Source organism: Thermobia domestica, chromosome 15, assembly GCF_964235325.1.
Source record: "Thermobia domestica chromosome 15, izTheDome1.hap1.1, whole genome shotgun sequence".
Classification (NCBI taxonomy): domain Eukaryota; kingdom Metazoa; phylum Arthropoda; class Insecta; order Zygentoma; family Lepismatidae; genus Thermobia; species Thermobia domestica.
Window position 1 is genome coordinate 12342655 of NC_137468.1, and position 15516 is coordinate 12358170.

Below are 15516 nucleotides of genomic sequence, written 5' to 3' on the forward strand. Positions count from 1 at the left end.
CGATTTAAACAATTCAGTTTTGTTGATCTCTACATCTTTAAGAAGTGAAACAGTTTTTGGATCAAATAACTCGAAGAGATTTTCGTACTCTCCGCACAGAATTGTCGTCACTTGCTTGCGTATAATTTGCAGCTTCATCAATACTTTTGACACGCAGGTTTTCAACTTTACTTCAACTTCAGCCTGGTGAGAAGCACTACCTTTTTAAAATTAACTTTGCAGTAGCAGACCCAAATTTTCCTGTGTGAGCTAACTCTAATTAAATCACTGATTGGAAAAAGGGAATGAGTGCATCAGACCTAAGTTATCAAAAACGCAATAAAAGTGTTCCGAGGCGTTATTTGTATTTGTTTCTAAAAGTGTATAATTGATAACTTGTAGCAAAACAACTAAGACAAGAAGAAGAATCTTGTATTGCAGCACAGCTTAAAAATGAAAAAAATATTCCCTTTTTCCAATCAATTAGAGTTGGACGCAATTGTAATTTGTGTAGGGTATATGGTTTACAGTTTATGATAGAAACCTATGAAAATGTACATGTTGAATGCAATGTTGTATGTTAATCTTGGAAATATGCATCCGAACTATCACACGTGTTAGGCTTCGAATACTTATATTGTCACCCTTCGTTTTTCTGTACAGCACATATTATTCGTACAGCAAGAAAAGTAATACAATAGACAAGCGAGCAAAATCCTTAGCAAAATACGTTGTCACAGTAAGGGTCCTAGCCTTCTGCATCTTCGTCTTCTACAGTTTCTTGGTTCATGATCTTTCATGAACAAATTATTCTATAAAACTCTTTGTATGGGCCAGGTATGATTTGATAATTTGAGAAACATCGTTGATATTTTTTTGATTGATCAGGATTTGCCCATCGTATGCCTTTGACGTTGGCAGTGAAACGTTTGTGACATTACTTTTCAGTAACCGAAAAAAATCAGTTCTTAATCCATTGAGAAACCCATGAGTTTTCTCATAACCTGGATATTCTGCTTTATAAACAAAGTTTCTGTATTTACTTATTTGTAATTTCATTGTTTTGTAGACAATGCTACCTGGAGTTTTCTTGTAAAACGGTTGCCGCCAATGTTTAAAATCTAAGGTTTCTTCATTTGACAATCTCGTAAATCTGAAATGGAGTATCAGTCTGTCATCACATGGTTATACTGTGCTGGTAAATAAATGCGAGTGTGCGCTTGAGTTCTCGTTTCATTACACCGAAATTTCAGTCACATGGCAAAAAACTGACTCTGAGAGGCAAATATTGCTCTATAGTAATGAAACATTTTGATACGGTCAGGCTGGTAAACATTCTTCTTATTGTATGATTGCAGTTTTGACCACCAATTGTATCACTGAAAACGTAAATCTGTCACTCAATGGGACAGAAAGTTCTCTATATATTGTGCAATAAGAAGACAAAGCGAAGTATCGTAATGACAGAAGAGAACTCTAGCGGCTGTCTACTTACACACAGTCTTATAGTTGTGGTGGTGTAGTGTAGTGAGTGGAAGAAGGGAATAAGAAACGTAATTATTCCCTTATTCTAATCAGCGAGAGATTTCGCCTTCTATATTGGTCATAAGGAGTTGCCCAAATATTCCTGTCTTCTACTCAATGATTTAACTATCTTAAAGGAACACATCTGCTATCTCAGTTTAAAATCGTAAAAAATTGTACTCATTCCCTTTTTCTAATCAGTGGTTCCATTTATTTTGCAACTTTTATATTTTCCTGACAATAAGGTGAGCATAAAGGTCTCGGCTGGCCCTAGTGATGCACAAAGAGGCGTTGAAAATCCCAGAAAGTGACATAACGCCATGCAAGCTTACGGACTTTATGGAGAACTTAATTTAGAGTTTTGCACGTTTTCGGTAAAATGCAACGAATATTTGAAATGCGCTTTATAGTTATTGCTAGCAATAATTAGAAAGAATTTCACTCTTTCGCTTTTATTCGCATTTATCGCAAGTAATGCCGAATTTTGCAAAAATTCGCGATAATATAAACGTGATTTCTGGCTCTAAAACGAAAAGTTTGAGATTTCCTGAAACATATACGCATTTTTTTTAACGTTTCACACATATCGCATTAGCGAAAAAGTTTCATCTCTACTTATACGTGACGGGCTAACATGGTCACAGATGCCGAAAGCCCAGAAATGTAATTCCTAATCCTAATCCTAAGAAATGGCTTTTGTTACCTGCTTTATTGTGTATTAATTAGATACACGATTTGTCACATTTTTATTACTGTATATAAAAATGTAATCTCCGTGGCTAAGCGGTTAGCGTACGCGCCTTTCGCGTGGGAGACCCGGGTTCGATTCCTGGGAAAAGTTCATGGGGTTCGGATTCCACGTTAATCAGTAGGTCCACCTCTCATATAGCCTCGCTGCTGAACGGGACGTTAAACTTAAAACCAACCAAAAAATGTAATTATTTATTGCATGATTTTTATTTCATTGTTTTTACATGATACCTTGTTTTTACCTTGTTTCTATATTCTTACATAGTTTATATTTATTACATGATTTTTATTACATGTTTTTACATTATTTTTATTAAAATGGTTTTCACGTGATTCTAATTACATAGTTTTTCACTTGACTAATATTATATAGTTTTTATATAACTTTTGTTATTTTAAATAAATTGACTAATTACTTATTAAAATGTAATTAGTCAATTTATTAGTCGTTTTATTAAAATGTGACTAATTACTTGAATTTTATTATATGGTTTTACTTAAAATTTCTTGTCTGTTCAAGTTTGGGATAGTTTTTATCATATCAGTTTGACGGTGCAACTTAGAAGAAGGAGAGGATATATATATATATATATGATCGAAAATTACCGTTAGTGTCGAATCTATAGATTTCGAGATAGCTGAGACAAACAATGACACTTCCGATGCCGTTTAAATCCAAACTCAGCCCTTTATATAAAAATGAAACGTATTCTCCCCACGCGAAGAACGAGTATTCTGCTAGTATTAAATAAATATATATATATATTTTAAAAAAGCAATCAAAATAAAGGGGAATGAAAAAATGAAAACGGTAAAATGCTGCATATTAAAACAATTCGAAAACAAGGCTACTGTGAAGCCTGAACTTGGTGTGGTAAGTGATTTCAGTAATTCGGCAATGACCGGTTGCAGCAGCTATAATAACCGAAACAATTTGATAATTTTCTCGGCGATGTCGAGGGTATTATATACTCTAAACAAATTCGCGATAGTTCTGATTGTTAATCGATAGTAGAGAAATAATTTCGTCGAAGACTGTAAAGGGATAGGTTTCGTTTGGGATCCTTTGCTATTATTTGCAGAGTTTTGTATGTGTGTAAGGCTTAGACACAATGACACATGGTAGGTGAAAGCGTGGACTGTGCATTGCCACCGTGTGCTTTTGCATTTGTTTTGTTTAGCTGGTAGTTTCCAGAAATTATTTTAACATAATGTTCGATAACGAGGTACGTAGATGTCAACAAAACAATCCAGACACAATACAAGAAGATGTTATAAAAGTTATCAGAAAACAAATTTATAATAGTTATTTAGTACGACTAATTGCTAATCTGATCTTGCACTGCACGATCCGAACGCTGCGATCCGAAGCAGGCTAAAAGAATGCGCTGGTTATAATGACAGTTCAAGACGTTACGTTCGAAAACCGATGGCTGCGCCATCACATTTACGACGAAACTTCATCCCCACCAAACGCTGATTGGCTCTTTCGCCGTGCAGGCGATACAAACTAGGAAGTTGCTCTTCTGCATATTCTTGTCTGTGGTCTAGTCTAAATTAATCAGGGATCTTATAAAATAGAGGACCTGTCCTTACAACAAAATCTTGAAGCCATACGTCACAGTTTCGCCACCCCCTACACTGCCCTCTCCGCCCAATAACATCGCAATGTTTAGAGCCAACAAGCATGGCGGAAACGAAAGTAGCCAATCAGACGATGGCGGAAACGAGAGTAGTCAATCAGAATTGCCGATGCTTCGTTGTTTTTTTGGCTTCATTAATTTAATAAGATGAAGATACATATCGGCAGATCCTCTATTTTATAAGATCCTTGAAATTAATTACAACAATACTTTGACGCCTGTGTTGTCGAAGTAGAACGAGTGATGCTACAGTTAATACAGAGCATCCTGTTATATAAAATGTTGATTTTTACATTTTCTTGCCTGAAAATTCACGTGTTTGTCTGGCAGAATAAAATAAGCTTTAAGCTTGTCTCTATGACTTAATCCATTTAATTTACATAGTTGACGTTTTGGTATTCAAGTCAGGCTTGAAATATTTGCAAGAACTAAACAACAAGGCAAACTGCGACCTGATTAAAGATGAGATTGACAGTAGGATACCAAGATATTGGTGAAAAAATATTCTCAGTGATTGCTGCAGCCTTTCTATTCTATTTCTACCTCACATCCTTAACCCACCCCACCCTAACGTATTTTCATTTAGATTCAACCTAAAAATGTGATATTAAAAATAATGTTTAATGTACCTATTAATTTTTTTAAAATTCCAATTCTGTGAAGGACTAAAAAGACAAATGCTTTGTTCTCACACCGTAAAGGGTGTGGCACCGACTGTTAAAAAAAAAATCTATCATTGCGTCATAAAGCCCTGACCACCTTATCATGTTTCAACTTTCGTATGAAAAGCGACAAAATGAGGACGAAATGAACTAGAAAAATATATGCGCTTCAATTTTTCTCTTTTTTTCTTTTTACTTTTTTCCACTCTCATTGACATGAGCAAGAGAAAATTACACGTGACGTTTTGGTGAAGGCGAGATGGCAGTGGTTGCTTAAGATAAGCGCTTTTCAGATCAATATGTCGTGTAGCACATACTTCTTTTTCTTTTTTCCCTTTTTATTTTTTTTAAAAAGAAATATGACAAAATAAAACTTCACTTTGCTCGAAAACGCGATCTTGCTGTGAGGAAAGATAAGCTTTCTAAATTGGTATTTTTTGTTCATTTGTTGCTCCCTTTAGTCTGTAAGATTTCTCAAGGAAATTAAAAAATAATCAACTACAAAGTGTGTTTTTATAACACAGTGAGGTAGGCAGAAAATTTTCCCTCGGGAGTGTCTGTATTTTCTTTACTTTAAGTCATATCTCTATTCTCTGTAAAATAATGAGAACTTTCGTGTTCCCCACGCGACGAATTTTTGATTCAGATCTTCTGTCTAATTAAAAAGTCGCTAACAAATATTTATTGAATTTATTATTTTTAAAATGTGTTTTTAATCAACACCTAGGTTGCGAAAGGCAGAACCTAATATTCACGTGGAATTCGAACTATGATCAGGACCAGGAGCGCATCCATGGGGGAGTCCATCGGGTCCGCGTCCTCAAAAACTTCCTAACTCAACATACATGTGTACACTTATGTAAATAATTATCCTAGTTTATTCTAGTTTAACAGGGAAATGATTGATGTAGCATGAAAATTTTATCTTATATTATATCATCTGTACTCTTATAAAAACTATCTAGCTTTATATTTTTTTTTCTGAAAATATAGGTTGGAGTACAGGTAGTGGATATTGAAACTGAAACATCTGGTAAAAATCCATACTTTGTGTTTAATAAGATATTGGGCGTCGGTTCAGCACCAACACAATGTGGGAAGAATTAATAAAGATCCTGTACCTTTTGCAGGGAGATTGTCAGCCATTTCTCTTGAAGTACAGTGACAAGTTCACTCGATCCTCTAACAAACCTCATACTGGCTCAATAATGTTCAGATCTGGTGGTTGAGCGGGCCATGGCAGATGTTTAACCTGACTATCATGCTTATCGAACCAATTTGTGACAAATTTAGCAGTGTTAATGGGGTAGTTATCACCCTGGAACACTATACCACCGTCCGGTAATAGTGTTCGAACGATAGGATGTAAATGATCTTCCAGAATGGTCCTATAGTCTTCGGCAATAACACGACTCTCTAGGACAATTAGTGGGCCCAAAGTCTGTAACAATATTGCACCCAAACCATCACGGATCCTCCTCCATGTTTGACTGTGGATACCAAGATATTTGGGTTGTATGCATGAGAGAGATTTCTCCACACGAATACTCTCCTGGTGTTTGGAAAACAGTGTAGCTAGACTCATCCGAGAATATGACACGTTTTAGCTCACTATCCAACGTCCAGGTTTTATGCTTCTGACACCATTGAACCCACTTTGCGGCTTTTGTGACACTGATGAAAGGCTTCGATATCGCAACCCTGCCATGGATGTTGGCCTTATGCAGGTATCCACGGACTGTTTTCGTGCACACAGGTTCTGTGAGGTGTGTATTCAATTTTGTGGTGATTGCCGATGTGATGGTTTCCAGTGACGGCTTTAGCGGGTAGGCACGGGCGTACTCAAAAATTTTGAAAAATATATAAACGCTAAAGATACAATAAAGAGTAAATATAGTTTTCACTACTTACATCAATGGTAGATAATTATTTAACAAATAGCATCAACCACTACTGTAAAAGTAATATTTCCTACTGTCATTAATCAATCAAATCTGCATATGTATCCATAAGCGAGGGAGCGGGCCAACCAAAAATTAAAATCCTAAAGCCACCTCTGGTGGTTTTCCGTTTCCGTGCAGAGCTCCTCCGTGGCTAAGCGATTAGCGTACGCGCCTTTGGCGTGGGAGACCCGAGTTCGATTCCCGGCGGGAGCTTATGTGGTTCGGATTCCACGTTAATCAGTAGGTCCACGTCTCATATAGCCTCGCTGCTGAAAGGGACGCTAAACTAAAATCAACTCAACTTAATTCCGTTTTCGTGCAACAATCCCAGTCAATTTCGTGACACCCCTTTCAGACAACTTCCGTCTCCCCCTGCAGGTTTTCCTCCTCTATATGGTTTGTCCTTCCTTTTCACATGCACACATCACCTTGGATACTATTGTTTGTGAGACGTCACATAGTATTGCAGTTTTGGACACAGATGTACCTACTGAACGCGCCTCCTATGATCTGCCCTCTTTTAAAGTCAGATATGTTCGCCATTGTACGGCTCTACACACACGATTTGACGTTCTATTGGAGTAACACCAAGGATCCGCACAAGTGATTCATTGCTCAAATGTACGATGTAAACTAGTAGGTGGCTCTTTTGAACCCCGCGAACATTCTATGCGATTTGTGCAGGTGTTTCAGTTTCAATTTCTATTACTTGTATGTTACAATTAGGGGCTACTTATCGTCTTTTCGGGTACAAAATAATACTCATTCAATACTGCATAGACATAGTGGATTCTAGTATTGGACCCCCAAAGCTTGCCCCTTACAACAAAACTTTGTGGGTGCGCGCTTGACCGAGACTTGAATCCAAAATGGGTGCTCAGACCAACGGCGCAAATCTGTCTTCAACATTGGGAGGAAGGAGTAAGAACGTTCCCATAATCTCATTGTTTAAGCGATGCTGAAAATAGATATGTGAAGTTGAAAAACAATCATGTGGAGGATCAGGGAGCAGAGTTGTCTTTAATATTAGTAGGCGGGAAGATTTGAGGCTTATTCTGGGGGGGGGGGTACATCAATTTCATCTCAATTTCCTTTGTGGCAATCGGACACAAATCATCATATTCCCCCCCCCAAAAAAAAAACACACTTCTAATCAGATTATTGGGGGAACAGTCCCTCCTAGTTCCCAGATTGAAGGGGACATGTCCCCCTCATCTCCCCGGGATTTGCGCTCAGACCATCATGTAAGTTCAACCTTCACACTAGAGGTTAATCTTACCATACTTATAAGAGAGAGAGGTGAGTTACAGGATTACACCACCTGTCTCAACTCATTAAGAGTTGTGAGTTACGCCTAGGACTCAGATTTTTCAGTTTAAAAAATCGCAAGACCCTATGAAAATTTACAATATACTCATAGTTATGGACTTATTTTTTGCTGTAATATTAGATTTAATTAAGTAATACGTGGACGTTTATTAAAAGTTAATGACAGAGACTAAATTATTTCTAGTAGCTGAGTATCTGTAACTAATAAAAGATGAATTTTTCAAATATCGCTCGAATGACATTAACTTATGTTTTGGAAAAGGCAAACCTGGGACATTTGGAGTTTTGAAGTATTTTTAAGAGGCAGATGATGTAAATGCGAGACTATCTTGACTAAATCGAGACACATATCGATGCCCTAAATATGAGACACTAGATTTATTTTTTGTTAAAACAGTAAACCCAAATTTTAAATTTGTGAATAGGGACTCTTTCAAAGACAAACAGTTGAGGCTGTCTCGTCTCTAAAACGTGTCATAAAAGAAAGTGGCCTCGTCTGGGAAAGTGTATCTGTTTCCACTGGAAGAGCTTTGTCTTGTCACGTTTCATGGGGAACCCTATCGATGGAAGAGATAATAAATTCATATTTTTTAAATTAAGATTAATATTTAGTTATAGAAAACTAAGTTTCAAGTCTCATTTACATTTATACTTTAATCTTCCTTGCTAGTCTAGAGGCTAGGGCTCCTGCTTTTGGTGCACGGGGTCCTGAGTTTGATTTCTGGCGGGAGAGCATCGAACGCACTAAGGTAGTTGAGATCCCACTTTAAACTGTAACCTCAATGTTGACAAAGAAAGTAAACAAAGGCCAGGGGAATAGATGTTCCACTGGCTCGGGACAGCTTGCTCGGTATCTGTGCGTATGTTTGTATTTCTAAAATTTGGTCGAAATAAAAGTCTCCGATACAAAATTTAGCACAGATTCAGATCCCACTTTACGAAGCAGACTTCGGCCCTAATGATCTTGGTATTGCACAATAAAATAAAATGAAAGTTTTACGTCCCACACCTATGCCAGCTAGGCTAAACGAAACGATGAGATGAGAAACTGAGTTGAGTTGATTTTGAGTGTAACGTCACGTTCAGCAGCAAGGCTAGATGAGACGTGGACCTACCGATCAACTTGGAATCCGAACCACATGAGCTTCCGCCGGGAATCAAACCCGGGTCCAGAGATGAGAAATTAATGAAATAGTGGAATGAAGAAAGTGGAAGGAAACGGGAGAACCCAGAGAAAACTCACGCACATGGTGTTTGTCCACTACAAAGCTCACTTTGCGCGAGCTGGGATTGAACCAAGGGCTCCATGCACCAGAAGTGAATGTTCCACCACTGAGCCATTACGGCCGGGGTATTGCACAAGAACGTAAAGCAAAATTGCAGATCAGAATTTCGTCTCAATTTAAATCAGTTGTTTTGACTTTTTTCCTATAAAACCGCATTCCGCACAGCAAGGAAAAGTTGCTAGATGGTATAACATTTCAGGATAAATCGTTTGTTTTGAATTGCATTTTCGTTTGTATAGTTTTATATTATACGTTACTCTAGACCAGGCAGAAATCCTTACCGTGGCCCATATTCTTTCAGTGAGTTGAGCATTTAGCGCGAGAACTCGATAAAAAGAGTGAACAATGTTGCAGTAGAGCTCAGTGATCCGCGAGTAACATTGAAATTGTTAATGTCTGACTGGTTGAAACCTCTTCCTTTCGACATTAATTGGATCTCATAATCATCTCTCGGACTACATTCATCGGAAGCGAGCTTGTTAGTCATTCGTTTACCTTGGGAGCTGTAGCCAGAGAGAATTATTATCCACCTTCTTCTGCTATCCATATTTGCCTTTTGCCTTCTAGGCATAAAAATTACAGAATTCCTGATTAAAACGAGAGGTTACGTTCTTCTTCTGTACACAGTATGTGGAATTATATTGACAAGACTGATGAGCAAATAGTATACAATAATACTTTACCTGGAACAGATACAGATAGTGATCAATGTAATGGAAACACCTAAAAGAAAAAGTGCAACTTACCAGATTAATATAGTGTTAGACCAGTGGTGTATACTCAGGGGTAAAAAGTGGATTTGAAAAAGTAGAGGAAGGGTAGATAGCAGCATGACGTCACGCCGTTCCCTCTGCCTATCCTTTTTCATTGTAAATTTTTAGGAACTGGGGGGACGCCGTACACATTTTTTCGAGGTGGAGGCACGGCATCTCCCCGCGTACCCCCTCAGTTTTACCCCTGCATATACTGGGCTACCATTAACCGTTTCTAATATATGTACATTAATAATAATAATAATAATAATAATAATAATAATAATAATAATAATAATAATAATAATAATAATAGCTCTCCCTCTTTAGAATAATGAGTAAATACTAGGGAGCCTAGTTTCCCTCTAGTTACGCCTGTGCTTTGGATAGGTTGTAACCCAACCCTACTCATCAGAGTAAATGGAAGTTGTGCGAGCAATAAAGAACGTTGAAATAGGCGATTAGTCGATGAAGGAGGTTCAGTCTGTACAAGCCTTCGCAATGTAACGCAAATAATTAAACAAGTAATTATAGAGCTATTCCGATTCTTGCAAAATACTGTAAAACACAAAATTTGAGTTGCTTTGACGCAAACCACTAGGGATCGAGGCTCCAGAGACCTCAAAATGCGCTGTTATTACTCGTATAACTTTCCTTTACTCTTCGCTCAATCTGAAGAAACCGATTTTTCTAGAGGCAATTGGTCCTATCTGGCAGTCCGTTCGTACTCTGTGGGTGTAGATGGAGCGAAGGGGAATGCGCTCATAGCTACACGATTCTTGCTGCAGAGGGGTTTCTGCTGAGTTGCAATGTCGACTGCGGCCAAAGAAGATGGCGGATGTTTCTAAATACATAAAGTTCTCAGAAAATTATATCGTTGAAAGAAGATATGCAAATTATATATATGCAAAATTATATAATATTATGCAAATTATATAATATATTTATGCAAATTATATAAATATGCAAATTACCCGTATGGGCCGCTAAAATTAGTACAATACACAGTGAGCCATGGAGAACTTTGCATTTAAATCAGTTTTATATGAATCCCGAGGGGACACTTCGCGAATGTACCTTGTAAGTCCCATTTTCGTTGTCCATAGATTATTTCTCCTGTGTGTGTTATAATGTCGAAGCCTTTCCGCCTGACGGGAGTCCTGAGTACCCTTTTCCCTCAACATTGATGAGTAACAATAGAAGCCATTTATATATATATATATATATATATATATATATATATATATATATATATATATATATATATATATAGTCTAATCGTTCTATAAGAACCAGAGGGGCGTAACTCCATTTTCGTAGGTTTACAGAGGGAGCAAAGAAAGTTGTTTTTTCCAAACTAATGTTGTTTCAATAAGATGGAAAACACATTATTACATAGCAGATAAGTCAATAACAAAGTCAACTTCAATAACACTCAAATAACACCAAGTGGTACTTCCAGAATTATGTTCGTGATCCAAGCAAACAAAAATTCTATTTTTGGAGTTACGTTTCTTTGGTTCTCATACGACGCAATGTACCCTCAATTTGGTATCAATTTACTATCATATGAAATTATAAGAAAAATATAATTCAGTCGGAAAAGGGTTAATTGTATCATTTTTCGTCCTCCCAAAATTTCAAGGGTCTACTTTTTGTACTACGAATGAGCCAAGCATGACGTATTTCCGGTACAATTTGTTCCCGCTGGGCTTCAAAGAAATTGCGCTACCTATGAAACTTGCAACTTATGGATCAATCACGATGAATTTCCCCAGTACTTTTAGCATCATTTGATTCCGGTGGGTTCCGAAGAAATAGAACTTATAGCGGTTGGGTTAGATTAGACGTACTTTCCCCAGTACTTAAGACATCCTTTTTTCTGTTGGGTTCCAAATAAAAATATGCTACATATAGAACTTACAAGAAATAGCTCAAACATGACATACTTCCGCCATCCTTTGTTTTAGAAATGTGCTACATATAGAACTTACAACAGATGGGTCAATTATGACACACTTTCCCTTCTACTTCCAGCATAATTTGTTTTCTGTGGGTTGGTTGCAGTAGCGGATCTAGCCAGGGGCTGGAGGGCCTAGGCCCCCCAGTTTTTGAGTGACAAAAATAATTTTAGCTATTATTTATATATTTTTGAAAGTTTATAGTAAACTCATGATATACCTATCATAGTGTGCGCTCTGGCTGCCCTCCAGGTTTTACCTTCAAAATCCGCCTCTGGTTGGTTAATTTTGTTAGCATCCCTGTCAGCAGCGAAGCTATATGAAAAGTGAACCTACAGCTTAATATCGGATCCTAACCACAGGAGTTCCGCCAGGAACTGAACTTGGGTGTGTCACGCCAAAGGAACGTAAGCTAACTTGTTTCCTGTGGATTCCAAAGAAATGTGCTACATGTAGAACTGACAACGGATTCTCAAACATGACGTACATCTCAGTACTTCCGGCATAATATTTTTCCAGTGGTTTCCAAAGAAATTCACTACATATATGGAACTTATTGTGATTGTTTTGTATAGCTAGAAAAATTATAACGATAGAAAAGAGTGTATTTTTTGTTTAAATTTCCGAAATAAGAAACTTTAAAGTAATATGCAGATCAAAGAAGAGAAACCGTGTAGCATGAAATTACTGTAAATACGAATTATATACTGGACTATGCTTTCTTTACTTGGTAACCACACTGCTTGAAACCGAAAATGCAAATTTTGAAATTTTGGAGTTTCTTTGTCAGCGGAAGTAACGAAATAACTAGACTTATCTGTTGGTGCATAAGTGATTTGGCTATCATAGCACAATATTTTTAAGTGATTATGAATTCTTACTAATTACTGTTTTTTTTTTCTACTACAGGTCGGAAGGTGAAAATAAAGAAGCAGCCCCCGCGGGGGGCGCTGCGCCTGCAGCTGCCCCTGGAGGCACGACAGCTGAAGAAGATGAGGAGGTTCGGAAACGTCAGCAAAATATTGCTGAAATGCAAAGGATTATCGCTGAAAATCAACGAGCGGCCGCAACGAAACGATTACAAGCCACGCAAGCACAAGTAGATCAGGTACAAAGTCTTTTCTTTCTTTCGATCCGAGTTATTGATTAAAGACAAGGGATCAAAATGAGTCATGAACTTAGTTGCGTTATGAATATATTCCCGAGGTCAACAATTCTAGACTTGTTTTCTTTTTTCTTCTTTTTTTAACGTAATAATCTCTTAGTCACGCACATTGTGCATTATTCCTTCAACAATATACTGTAATTGATTAACTAAAATATACACTAGTTTTAACTGTACGTAATACTGTTCCTTGCAGAGATGGGCATTTTTCCTAACCCTCACCCACACTCACCCGCCCTCACCCTCAATCGGCTCTCATACTCAACACTAACTTGCTCTCACCCTTAATCAACACCCACACACTGACACTCACTTGACCTCACACTCAAATATTGTTGACACCCTCACCCTCACCCTCACCCTCAACTCGCTCACACTCACACTTACTTAAATTAAAGCAGTACGGAACGAAGATAAGATATTTTCTATCTTGTCTTGTCTTCTCTTATAATAACCACATTTACGGTTTTAAATGTTTGTCGCAGCCTTGTTAGCCATGTCGACTACTACACTAGAAATGGTTATAAAGTAATGAAATTGTATTAAACAATAATTGGTTTGCCCTAAAAAAGACGTGGTTACGACTGGAGCCGTAACCAAAATGGCGCAGACATATAACCCGAATTCACCCGTGTCAAACAATGTTTGTTATACAGAGAAATCAGTATAAATAAGAAAAGTAGTATTTTGTATTTTTCAGGCTGTTCCTTGAATTCCACAGAATATTTTCATATTTTCTCATAATACAACTTAAAAAAAAGAGAGAGAAGCGAAAACCGTGTCAACCAAGGATGTTATAAATAGAGGATCTGCCCATATGTATCTTCATCCTATTAAATTGGTGAAGCCAAAAAGCAACCGAGCATCGGCGCGTCTGATTGGCTACTCTCGTTTCTGCTATCGTCTGATTAGCTACTTTCGTTTCCGCCATGATTGTTGGCTCAAAACATTGCGATTCTATTGGGCGGAGTGGGCAGAGTAGGGGTGAGAAAACTGTGACGTATGGGTTCAAGATTTTGTTGTAAGGGAAGATCCTCTATTTTATAAGATCCTTGGTGTCAACATTATTTTATTCCATAAAGGCATTAATCCAGTGTTGCCAACTATATTTTGACTAAGTCCCTACAACTAAATTAAAGTGTCCCTACTTTTCACCGAGAAGTTTCTACTGAAAATTTTAACCTAAATATTAATACTGTATATGTGATCATGTTTTACAAACGTTATTACACATAACTTTGCTACATACAATTATGAAATATACACGTATTTTTAATCACCAGAAATCCTTTGTGCATGCTGATGTGCGTATCCTGTCCAGACCCGTAACCAGCCAGAGATTTGGCTGGGGCCATGAATATGTTAGGGGGGGCCAAGTCATCAAAAATTCTCTTACAAATATCTAAATTGTGTTTTTGAATTAATAATAGAATTTTGTATTGAGGTCTGGACATCAAAGGCCGTGAAAAGTTTAGAGGGCCAGGTCCTCTAGCCCCCTCTGGTTGCGGGCCTGATCCTGTCCATTAGAGTCCGCCAGAAAAATGTATACATTGTTTAAGAAAAATGCTATGTATCATACTTCTTAATTACATTTAATTATTGTTCAAACATGTGTTACAAACCTTCAAGTAAGCATATGTTTACATTACATGTTCAAAATGTTGGCCGTTGGTGGCTCAACACCTAACGACGAGCGGTTATGTATCAATGTAAACCGATGCACATGCCTCTGTAATCTTCTGGCGAAGGTTCACGAGCGTCCGCGGCTTACTTTGATACACATCATCTTTCACAGTTGGTTTGGTTCGGCTTGATGGTTCAATACCAAACAGACCGGTAGCCGGCCCAAAAATGTAGGGGGGGGGGCGACCCAACCATATTATAGTTAATTTTCAAGCCTACCGTGAAAATTTTAGGGAGGGAAGTGAAAATTTAGAGGGGGCCGGCCCACCCTAGCTTCCCCGTGGATACGGCCCTGGTACCAAACTCCCCTCTCAATTGACGCTGCACTTCTCAAACCTGATAAAACACTTCAAAACGTACTTACGCTACTCGAGCGTCAAGCTTGCTCATGTCATTTTCTTATCTAACTCGTGCTGACAATACCGACATCTGTTGAGCGAAAAACCGTATTACAACATAATTTTAACTGAAAACAATTGACAGTGCCGACATCTGTTGGACGAAAAACCGTACTACATCATACTTAAATTTTAGAACAATTGTCAGTGTCAGTATCCTGAAACAGGATGACAAAAAGTGTATACATTTTTCTGCCAAACTCTGTATTGTTTTTGAAGACATTGAGAGGCACGCTTGTATTTCACATAGAGCTGTTTCTAGTACCAATGAATTCGAATCTTGAGAAAAACAAATAAACCTTTATACTTTAGTTGTTGAGAGATTTGTAACGATTCGTTACGTCAAAGGTTCTGTAAGTTCTTCCTTGTGCCTTCAATGTCACGCCCTCTGGTGGATTTCTTAATAATATTTTTATATTTGCTTTTGGAGTATTGAATATG

At 37.6% G+C, this 15516-nt stretch overlaps 1 protein-coding gene across 1 annotated transcript in view; it reads left to right on the forward strand.

Moving 5' to 3' along the window:
• Positions 1 to 15516, forward strand: part of LOC145672078 (neuronal synaptobrevin-like) — an 89231-nt gene that overhangs the window by 30544 nt on the left and 43171 nt on the right. The window contains exon 2 of the mRNA XM_081741330.1: positions 12739 to 12937. Coding sequence (XP_081597456.1) covers positions 12739 to 12937 — 199 coding nt within the window. The remainder of the gene's footprint in view (positions 1 to 12738; positions 12938 to 15516) is intronic.